Here is an 11,910-nt window from a genome sequence, read left to right as displayed (position 1 = left end):
TTTTGTATTAATTTACTACTCTTTATTGATTTCTACGCTCTATTTTGACAATATTAGGCCAAACATTTTCCCATTTGCAGTGAATCAATTAAAGTGCATCTTATATTATTCATCTATAAGTCGAGCGCATTTTGAATCATTATTTAGGGATATACTTTCATCTGGAGAGAAAAGAATGTGTTATTTCTCTTTCTAAAGTTACAAAGTCCTGCTTTAATTTGATCGATTTTGATTGTTGTGTGCGGAGTGGTCCTCCGGAGGCAAGTCGCTCCATCAGAAGAAGAGTGCGGAGGGGGACACTCTGAGGAAAACGCTGGTCACCCTCACCAACATCGTGTTCCATCGGGGGGAATGACGCTCCACCCAGCCCACATCACCATGGACACCAGGCAGGTAGGAAGGACACCTCCAATCTGCTTCAGAAAACTAAACACCGATGCGTGTGTGTGTGTTGTGTTTGTGTGGTGTGTGTGTTGTGGGTGGTGTTGTGGTGTGTGTGTGTGTTAGTGTGGGGTGTGTGTGGTGTGTTGTGGTGGTGTTGTGTGGTGTGTGGTGTGTGGTTGTGGTAGTGTGTGTGGTGTTGTGTAGTGTGTGTGTGTGTGTGTGGGTGTGGTGGATGTGGTTGTGATAGTGTGATTCCTAGTGGAGTAACATCTCTGTACATAATGCATCTAATTAGTAGATGTGGACTTAATGATACCTTCTTCAAATACGCGTAACTTAAATAGAATGATTGATACTTGTACTTTAACTACTCACTGTACTAAATTGCTTTTTATGCTGAATTTTTTCACAAAGTAGAAGCACAACATGAGATTTTCTATTAAGTCTATTATGTGACAACTTCTTCAGGCTGTCTATATAGTCTATTAAAGACTCAGATTATTAACTAATACCAACAAAATAACCGAGATATAAATAAGGTTATTTAATATATATAGTTTAAAGTAAATCAGCAGAAGAATACAAATGTGACAATAGTTCCACCATTACAGTATTAGAAACACGTTCATTCAATCACATACTAACCATCAACTGGAAGCAAAATAAGGATATTACTTTTGATTATTTAAAATAAGCAATACGTCTTTTTTCTTTCCACCACCGACTAAGTGGTAGCAGACAGCTGAATATCAGATTGAACCCGGTGTTCACCTCCCCCCCTTGTCTCATGGCTCCATCTGGTAGTTTGAATACCTGTAACTCAGGTGATTAATAAGTAATACTTATTTGGGTTGTGCATAATGTTGGAGTTGGTTTGTCTGATTATGGTCAGGCTATCTGAGTGCAGATAAAGTGGGCTAAATATTTAATAAAAACGTGGAAATTACGTTTTTAATGATCATATTATCTTCCTATCTCTTCTTGTTTAAGAATGACACTGATGTTAAGGCACTTATTGTGCAAAATCCACTTTGTTCATGCCATTCTACATCAACATGTGTCCCCTCTTTGTCAAAGAGAATCTGAAAGTTTCAGGAACAAAGACCCCCATCCTTGGTCCTGATCCATCTATAAAAACCTGCTGAAAATGAGCTGATCAGATTTTGGCACTTACTGATTTCTGAACGATTTCTTGGCTTGTGTAACCATTAGCCAATTCACCCAACCAACCGGTGTTATGTCGTTACAAAACTGGTTTTCCCTACACAAAGACTAGTCTCCCCCCCCCCACCCCCCCCCATAAACTCAGTGTGGTGCCTGAACCTCCACCCTTCACACTCCATGCTGACGACAGCTGTGGTTACCAGGAAATGTATGACGTCGCTAAAGAGCCTCCATTAGTTTATTTACAACCCCTCAGTGGGGGTGCATTAAGTTTAAAGGGCTACTTGTGATGTATGGGCCTCGGGGAGATGGTGGGAGGGGGGTCCAAGAGAAAAACTAAGGAAATCTGGCTGCAGCAAAATACAAAAGCCTGATTTAATTTAAATGTTCAGTGCTTAACAACTATGGTTACATTTACATATCAACACCTTTATTGATCAAATAAATATGCACTTTTGGACAATGATTTGATGTTTCTCGTATTGTTGCATTCAGGTGCCAGTAAAAAAATGTGCTAGACATTTGTATGACTGTTTTTTGTATCCTCCTGACCTCCTGTCTCCTCAGGGTGAAAGATTATTCGTCAGACTGGTCGGACGAGGAGAGTCCTAAGAAGCTGGCGGTGAACGGCGTGGGGGAGGCGAAGGAGGAGGAGGAGGATGAGGAGGAGGAGGATCAGGATCAGGTAGAGGCGGTGCGAGTCCGAGCGATCTATGATTACGAGGGCCAGGAGGCCGATGAGCTCAGCTTTAAAGCAGGTATTAACACAAACTAATGCTTACAGCGGGGGGGGGGGGGCATCACAGGGAGACTGCTGACTTTTGATCTGATCCATCTGAGTTGAATAACTGCTGTCGTTTCAAGAAATGTGCAAAACAAAAAATAAAAGCAATTAAATGATAAGTTGAAAAATAACAAGTAATGACATCTAAATATACTTAAAGTTCTGAAACTGAAAACAGCTCATTATGAAGAATGGCCAAATTCAGAATTGTAACTGTAATGTTGCATCTAGTTTTAATGACTTTATATGCTGTCAGGCACAATCCCACAAATGACCCCATCATGTATTAGTTGATTACATTAAGTGTTAATGATCTGTTACTAATAGAATATATTTAGTTTGGTAAAAATGATAACATTTACCTCTGAAATGTAGTGAAGTATATGTACAAGGTAGCAAAACACTGGAAATACCAGTAAAGTACAAGTACTTCCTAATTGTACTAAAGTGGAGTACTTGATACATGTGTTAGTGTGACTGTAGTTGTTTTGATGTTGCACAGAAGGAGTTGTAGCAGGGTATTTACTGTTCTATTATCTCATGATCACAACTTAATCACAAGATAAGAGATACATCCATTCAAATGTAAGAAGCCATGCTCATTTAAAACACTTCCTGTGTTACAAACAACATGATTTAGTTGTGAAGATGACAGATTTAAAAGTATGAAAAGGATTCAGCTATAACACTAAATGCAATACAATTTGTTCAAAAACAGTTATAAACCAGTGCAATCATTAAAGGCCCGAAAGTGTCCTTTTTAAAGGGAGATTGCATTGATGTAGGTTTTCTCCAAATGGTATCCACCCTAGATTAATTACAAATGAACTATTTAGCCTAAATACATTATTAACATTTTAAAAAAAAGCAAAGCAATTACTTTATATCAACTTCACAACTGATTTGCACATTTTCATGAAATAGCAGCTTTGCAAACATAAACATTTATACGTTCTAGTTGAACACTTTTTAAGATGTTTTTTTGTCCACCTGTGATGCCTCGACTTAACACCTTCACACACATTCATGGCGAACCGATTGGTTCAGACATGAGTATGCAGAGTAAGACTGTGATGTATCATGCTACATTATGTAATATCATGTAATGAGGACACACCCATAAATCATTACATAATTTACCTCAATCTGCATGTCAGTTTAAGTTTGTGAAATTATGCATTATTGATTCTGAGTCACAGAAACGTCTTGTCTTTTGTAAAAAAAATGTATAACCCTCTGAAATTATACTTCAGGTAAAATATATAAAACTGACTTATTTCCGTGACTTAAATTGGATCATTATTACAATTGTTTCTAATGTGAAAGTGCTAATAACATCACAAGTGTTCCTTGTGATGCTGCATAATGTGAGCAGCTTCTCATCCTCTGTCCTGTTTGGAAATGGAAGCATTATGGGAAGCTTTTCAAACAGTCAGAGGACTGATGCTTTTATTTTCATGGAATAACTGCTCTAGCTTTTCGGCTTTATTAAATACTTACACCATTTTTAAAACTTCTGATTGGATTTATTTTCCTTATGCGCTGGATGTTTTGACACCTGTCTGAATATTAAGAATGCTACTTGAAAGCTTCATGTTACTTTCAAGGATTCTCTTAAATTGAAGTGCTTCAAAAGAGCACACATAGTTTATATGTGTATTCTGAATCTTGGACAATTCCAAGAATTTGGTAATTTGTCTATATTTTAAGAGTAGCTTTACTTTTTGGCAACCATGTGATTCATATAGTTCCAAAGAGTTGTATCGTATTAGACCTTGGTGTTTTGCCTATTTGATCGCACACATACAAGCTAGTTTTGAGCAGAAAGGGTGGTCTTTTACACAAACTACATTGCTATAAGTGAGTAATAAAAAACCTTTATATGTTAATACTACAATCTTACATTGTATGGCCACCTTGAGCATTCCACTGGATCTTAATTTTAGAATAATTTGAACATAGAAAGTCCTATATTCAGTCATTTTAGCTCCACCAAGTCCTGAGAGAAAGATTGGTCTCTTTATTTCATACGAGCTCCACTATGTTCACCAGCTAGTAGTCAATTACACCTGTATGCTGGTTGGTGCTGAGCAGGTAATGTAGTAGGGGGTCAAGTCAATTTGACGTAATAGCAACCTAACAACAGGTCTACTCCTTAAATTGGTGTACAGTGTGTTTATCTGGACTTCCTATATTAAACACAGTTGTGTGCATGCTGTGACCCCAGTTCTGTTTTATACAGTAACTTAACGGTGTTGCGTTGTACTTAATGTGACGCTACATCTGTAAGAGTTATGATCATATTAACTGCTGCAAGGTTTTACAGATTTCAACATCATTTTTGTACTCTTATTCAAGAGGGAAGGTGTTGTAATAGGATATGTTTCATGAAATATAATGTTCTAACATGTAGCAGTAAAGGACTCAGAATGGGATCATTAGGGTAATTAATGTTAAGATCAAATTGTGTGTGAACTAGGTGAAACACATGGCCTCACAAACTGTTCCTCACAGTGTCTGAAGTCAATGGGGTACGAGGTGAGTAAAACTCCTCTCACTCTCTGGTGAAGGTCAAGGGTCGGTCAGTGTAGCGGAATGTGGCCAGGACCCGTGTGCGGTAGGTCTGAACACAAACTCCTGCGTTAAAATAGTTACAGCAAAGAATCGGGGGGGGTTTATCGTCCTTCACCAAGGTCAACCAATAAGTAACAAGAAGGCTTTAGCTATGAAAGTACAAGGTTTGTTTAGCAGCACAATCCTGAGGTCTGCTCGCACTTTGTTTTCTGTCTTTGACGAAATAAAGTTATTTTGCATCGTACTCTGTCTGCCTCCAGCGACTTCTTCTCAACCTGTTAGAATCATACTGCTGCGTGTGTTGAGGGGAGGTCCGGACCCTTCAACTGACCCAGGCCAACATCTATTCCAACAAGGGTTCAGATTGCAGATGGTAGTCACAGGAATAATTGAAACCCTCATTTGACTAGAAAACATTTTCTGTTTTTTATTGACTTATTTATTGATAAAAAAACATCCCTGCCCTTGTAGGACATCACGTAAAATGTTGCTGTTAAAAAACGGAATTTGACACAAAAATGACACGGACCTATAACTTGTGGTAAAACCAGACATTGACCTTAAAGAGGTTAAATGCTGTGTGTAGCTGCAGATCAGTTTCTCTCAGGTCTGTTCTGGGCAGGAGAGAATGTGTCCTTGGTTGGTTAACTCCCTGTGGAACTCCAGTCTTTCCTCTGCTGGCCCTCGGCCTTAATTGAATTATCTTAAATTAATGCTTTCTCCAATTTTTAGAATTCAATATTTTAACACAATGTTTGAGATCTAAACTTTCTTACCCTCATGTTCCCTCCAGGCGAGGAGCTGCTGAAGATGGGGGAGGAGGACGAGCAGGGCTGGTGTAAAGGGCGGCTGAGCAGCGGCCAGGTGGGCCTCTACCCCGCCAACTACGTCCAGAACTCCTGATGGCCCGCCCAGCCAATGGTACCACACTCAAGATGCCAGGACCAATCACAAGCTAGTAGTGCTGACATGGAGACGGTGAAACCAGACAGTTTTCTGGTGACTGACTGATAAAACAACTTTTTTTCCTTTTTTTTATCAGCCAGTTGGAAAAAAGTCAGTCTATTGTGAAAGGCTGTTTACACAACCTGAGGTGAATGACATTGTTTTTTGAAAGAAGCTTTACAGGCAAAGAGAAATCAATGGAGGCCTGCCAATGCTCTGTAGAGAAACATGGACGCAAGTGAACAAACTCTGGATCTTTTTTTCTGCTTGCTGCCATCGTTTTTAGTTGCAAGAGTTAGAAAATCCACATTGAATCTAAGAGGAGACAGCCCGGGTGCCGCAGCGGTAAGAGTCACCACCACGGCTGACAGTGATTGGCTGAAACACATGTCAATCAGTTTCCGTTCTGCTTTTTTGTGGAAGAAACCATTTCACATTTTGGGAATTAAAAAATTAATTAAAACGTTTTATGCAGTTAGATCACAGAATAGAAGCAACTCAAAAACGGCTGAGAAAGCCTTCAGGTTCTGAAGACTATCTTTGGAAGTAAAAGCCCAATTGTATTCGCACAAACGATATCAATGAAAATTCCTAAAACTCTGATGTGCACGGCTAACAACAGGAGAGCTAGGCTTTGATTGGGTTACCTTTATTCAGAACTAGGCTAGTCTTCCCTATTGTTTTAAGTCTGTATGATAAGCTAACCAGCAGTTGCTGACCTCTTGTGTTAGCTATATCTATCTTCAAATCTAACTCTAGGCAAGTGAATAAGCTTTATTTCCCAACATGTGAAACACATTTTTTAAACACCACTATTTTCATCATTAAAGAAAGTAATCGTCGTTGTTGGGGGAAACATTTTAAAGCAATTTTCAATAGATGTTGGCGCACTTTGATCCAGCCCCTAGTGTCCGCTAGAGGAACTGCAGCTGGCGGCACCTTCAACTTCCTCTTCGCTCAGTTTTGGTGGTTCGTGCTTGGATTAAAGAGATATAAAGACTGCCAGTGCCTTAGTCAGTGAGGCCAGACATTTTACAGCCCCCCCCTGCTGTCTGACCGAGGAACTACAGCCACCTGATCCTGACCCCTAGTCTGATCCCAGTGGAATCTGTGTCAGGACTTTAAAATGTTTTACCTTCTGATTGGTTCATTTAGCTCGACATTGGCATGCTTTGGTTCATTTGTGGTTTTTTAGGTGTGACACTGAATTCACTTTCTTTCCTTTCTTTGTATGTGATAGCTGTATGTTTATATTCATTCAACAGATTTTGATTTTGGGACGGTGTAAACTAATGCTACTTGTTTCTTTTTAAGAATAGCATTTTTACAGTCAATTTATTTACTTTCTAATTTATTGTCCTTTTTAATTTAGCAATCATTTTCAATGTTAGTCTGACTAAGGTGGGAAGTTGACTGTTAGCTTTGGGCCCTTTGACCTGTGGAAGGTGGTTTGTTTTGCCGTGCTTCGATCATGAAACACACAGAACACAAACACCTTAAATAATTGATCATATTCTGTCCGCTTTGTTATTTTTTCATGTTTAATTTTGTGGTTTGTGTGTGAGGGGGCTTCCTCCTTCCTGCTGATGTGAGCGTCGCTACAGCTAATCCACGTAGACGTCTGAATAATAAGAGAGGTAATAGAGATAATTAACGCTAATGTGATGCTCCTTTTTTCCTTTTTCTTTACAAAATGATAACATGTACATAACATTACGTGGGAAGCAACAATAAAGCGCTTTCTGGAGTTGGAGGTTTTATAGACTTACTTTTGTCCTCAAATTCTTTCAAACTGTAGTTATTCATGTATCCTGCAAATATTAAAGAGTGGGGAACTGGGAGGAGGGATAAAGGATATTTTATAGGCAACTGGTTCTCAATTCCCATTGATTTTTGCTCCATAGAAAATGCCACATGACTCACAGTTAGAGCACTTGTATGGTTCAGTTTTAAATGTATATTGTCAAATGTGTTTCATTGTTGTATTTGAGTACAAAGGGTGGCGCTATAGTTGCTGAAATAATCCAACATTTACCTAAAAGGTTTTTTTTCTCAACAGCATAGTCTTTAGCTTAGCAGGTGGTATGTTGTTGCAGTGCATGCTGTGAACCAAATACTTTTCTTGAGGTTAAATATTCAGTCTTTTTCTGGCGCCTTCGCTTTGTCAGTATAATGATGAGTGTGGAAACAATGGGTCGTATATGCAGCTGGGAGGAGAGCAACTTCCATTCACTGAAGCAGACTGGAGGATATGGTGAAAAGCTCAGGAAAAACTAAGGATTAAACCTGGAATTACAAATATATAAAAAATGCAAATGTTTTAACCTATGTTGGCACATTGTTTAAATTCAAGATGTTCTACCTGATGTAAATAGGCTGCAGCTCTGCTATTTGCCATATTTTGAATCGATGTATTAAAGTAAGTGTTATTTTAATTATACATATTTTAAAACAGGTATGAAGTTCCCCATGAAAAGATCTTAAAAAAAGCAATACTATTGTCACTTGGGACCTTTTTATAGGGTCACCTTTTAAAGAGTGACCCCTGCTCCAGGAGAACCTGCTTTTAATGACAAGAGCCAACTGCTGGTTCAGCCTGCGCTCCGTTACATATATAATGAGGGATCTTTCATTTTCAAACCCATTTCAAAGTTATCTGTGAGCAGACTTCTAGGAAGTACTCTTTAACTTGAACAACAATTATCTCAACTGCAGACAAATTTGAATTACAATTCCTGCTTTTTCACTTAAATTACAACAATATCAGCAAAAAGTATCAAACATTAAAGTTCTCATTATGCACAATGGCCCATTATAAGAACAATGTATATTATATTATATTATGAAGCTATAATTATTCATGCCTTTATTTGCACCTCTCTGGAGATAATGTTTTATAACTATCTAAATTATTGTATCATTTATTTTTTGATTATTACTACCTTGATATACATCCGCAAAGTATGTAAAATAAAGAGCAATAATTTAGCAAAGTTTGACTTAACAGTGCAATTTTACTTTACTACAGTACTTTAGTAAATATTCATCTCAACCACTAGGGACATGTTTTCTTTTGAATACAACAGGATGAAAAAAATGTGGATAAACTCGACAATTGAAAACAAATCGGGTTGAGTCAAAGGTAGAAAATCTGCAGACATTTTTATTAAATTGACAAATTTTTATCTGTACAGCAAAATCAAACTTCACAATGATAAATCTGTTACGGTTCATATTACATGGCATAATGTAAAAAGAAAAACTGCACACCGATAAAGTTTGTTCACATAGAGACGTACAAAACTGGTTCTGATGGTCGCCATAGAGATGGTTTATAAAAGCTCTGAGCAGCGAGCTGTGTTCCGTCTGACCGTCAGCCCGCCATCAGGAAGAGGACCCCCCCTCAAATAATCTGCAACTTCAGTTCATTAACTTTTGTAAATGAGGAGCAGAAATTATTTAGTAAATGCTGCCAACCTCCTGCTTTTAGGTCATTCACAAATATTAATATACAACTAAAAGCTGCAAAGCAAGCAGAGAGAGGATACATTTCTATTTTTTTTTTTACAAATGAATGAGGCTCAATTTCCAGTGATGTTAGCGCCCTGCAGAGCTGCATCAAGTTAAAGTGCAAAATTAAATATTAAACAATCCAAACAATGCTTGAATCTCTTTAGTTTCATTTAGAGTTACTTGCCTGCCAAACAAAAGCATGTTTATGGCTCGAGAGTCTGTCAACGACCTAGCGGGGGTTTTCCATCCGGGATTTAAACATTGAATAATTTGTTATAACGTCAGCATAAAGCCAACATGCTTTGTAACTTTCTTTCTTTAATTTGATACATGTTCCTCTAATGATTGTAAACTGAATATATGTTTCCTCTGAATGTAAAGTCTACATTACACACCAATCAATGGAACTTTAAACTAAACACACAATCTGAATGTTTTGAGGTAAAACCCCTCTGACTGCTGCCCCCTGGCCCATTGCTCTGCATCAAGACCACTTAAAGCTGCTGATGTTCCGTTTTTGTCCACCAGGGGGCAGCAACAAGCCGTTGGGATAAGAGCTCGAGCAGTTAGTTTAGCGTAAAATCTGGAAGCAGGGTGAAACGGCTAGACTGTCTCTGTCCAAAGAAATAAAAAAAAGTACGCCTACCAATAATTTACATATACGACCAGAAATAGAAAAGCTATTTCTTGATGCCCCAGTAACACTTCAGGATCTCTCAGCAGTTGTCGTCCAAAAAAGAAAGTTCTATTACCTCGTGATAAAGTTTTTTAGATTTATTACATTACATGTTGTACGGATCAAAAAATGAGCTGAGTTAATATAAGGTGTCTTGATGGGTTTCGGTGGTTATTTTAAAGAAAATTGGTATTATCTTTTCCCCTTCTGTGTGCAGTTGCAGTTCAAAACCTAAATGATTACCTTTGACTTGTATATGCCAATTTCAGACGATGTTTTCTCAGTCACATTTAGAGGGTGCAGCTCAGTCCAGGTTTATTAGTCTGACCTTTAGCGTGTTATTGAAGCAGAATTTTTTTTTTAAAAAGGGTATGTGTGCCAGCTGTTTATTTGCCATATTAGCAATAACTTACTTCCTTACAAAACTGCACACACTGCTAATGTTTGTGCTCAGGCATGTTGCTCATGGTACAGACTGCAGAAGATTAAGCCTCTCTGAGTGTTTTGTAACAGATTGTGTTCATTAAAGGCAACAGAGGACATGGGACGACGCAGGTCATGATGAGAATATCCAGAAAGATCCACAACTCAACGTAAGGAGCCGTACCCGGCGAGTCAGACGGGATCCTGTAAGGGAGTGAAGAGGACGGGACTTCACGGTTGATGGGGAAAAAGTCTGAAAGCAACAGGGACGTCTGAAAGAATTCAAAGTTCAGTTGCTGAGTGTGCGATTCCAGCAGCCACTTTGAAAGAAACAACGTCCTGTTGCTCGACATGCTCCAGTCTCTGAGTTAAATATCACAAAAAAGCAACGATTGGAAAGCAACCCAAACCTCAGAAGCAGCAGCCTTCAGTCAAATCATGATCGGTGCTCCTTTAGGAACTCAAAAGATGCCTCACATCCAACCCCGAACAACACCCTCCACAAAGCAGATATATTGGGGGAGGAAATATAATATCAGCGCTACAATCTGACGCTCAGTTTGGAGATGGCCAGAACGGAGAATTTTCAGGGATTTTGTTTGCATTTGATTCAAATGTTCAGCAGCAGAAAATAAACGGAGCGGTTCCAGATGCGGAAATGGTGTTGGCACTGTGCAGGGTGGCTGGTTAAAGACCGGGAATCTGCGTAAGGACGAGAAAGAGGAGGAGGAGGAGGAGGAGGAAGGTGCGAGGAGTCAGTCTTTTGTGGGCGCTCTCCCTCTCTACCGGTCCTTCAGCTCTCTGGTCACTCTCTTGGTGATGCGGCCGCACAGCAGCCCCACCAGGAAGAGGATGCACACGCTCAGAGAGATCATCAGCAGGATGTAGTTCTTGGAGGGCGAGATCATCACCTGCACCGCCAGGTCTGAGAAGCCCTCTGCTGGCGCCACCTGCAGGACGNGCCGTTGTGTCCTTGGGCAAGACACTTCACCTGAACTTGCTCCTGTGGGTATTGTCCACAGTAGATGACCATTACATGTATGTATGATCTGTATATGTAATGTGTATTTGTAAAGCGCTTTGAGTCATTGATAAAGCGCTATAATAAATATAAGGATTATTATTATTATTATTATTATCAAGAAAGTGTTATCAAAAATCCCTTAAAGGGTAATCTAAAAAACGAACGAGCAGTGATAATACATAGGGAAAATAGGTAATAATAGATTTTGGTGCCTACAAAGTTAAATTGATTATTACCCTATAATACTAAGGGAAAAAAACATTTCTAGTCTTTTTTTAATGCCAGTTGAATCCCCAGGTGTTTTACCTTTGCAGCATAGCTCCACATGTCGATGCGGTCCTGAAGTCTCTTTTTACACTCCGGCTGCAGACGGACCCTCTTGTCCTGTAACGCCTCGATAAGACACGACATTTCTGGACAAGA

General features: G+C 39.0%; 1 protein-coding gene and 1 long non-coding RNA gene across 3 annotated transcripts in view; one reads left to right on the top strand and one right to left on the bottom strand.

Moving 5' to 3' along the window:
• The first annotated feature begins 243 nt into the window (after nt 1–243).
• Nucleotides 244–7,598, top strand: LOC104944417 (uncharacterized). The gene is made up of 3 exons (XR_798224.1): nt 244–393; nt 2,116–2,306; nt 5,700–7,598. It is a non-coding gene; the product is annotated as an uncharacterized lncRNA (long non-coding RNA).
• A 1,384-nt stretch (nt 7,599–8,982) lies between these two features.
• glg1a (golgi glycoprotein 1a) overlaps nt 8,983–11,910 on the bottom strand; it is a 170,534-nt gene continuing 167,606 nt past the window's right edge. For both annotated transcript variants that reach the window (XM_010769942.1, XM_010769943.1), the window contains 2 exons: nt 11,794–11,900; nt 8,983–11,413 (listed from right to left, as the gene is read on the bottom strand). In XM_010769942.1, the coding sequence (XP_010768244.1) occupies nt 11,246–11,413; nt 11,794–11,900 (275 nt within the window). In that variant the 3' untranslated portion in view covers nt 8,983–11,245. The remainder of the gene's footprint in view (nt 11,414–11,793; nt 11,901–11,910) is intronic.

This window comes from Notothenia coriiceps, unplaced genomic scaffold (assembly GCF_000735185.1).
Source record: "Notothenia coriiceps isolate Sejong01 unplaced genomic scaffold, NC01 NC01_scaffold00008049, whole genome shotgun sequence".
Lineage (NCBI taxonomy): Eukaryota > Metazoa > Chordata > Actinopteri > Perciformes > Nototheniidae > Notothenia > Notothenia coriiceps.
This window is presented reverse-complemented; position numbering and strand designations above follow the sequence as displayed.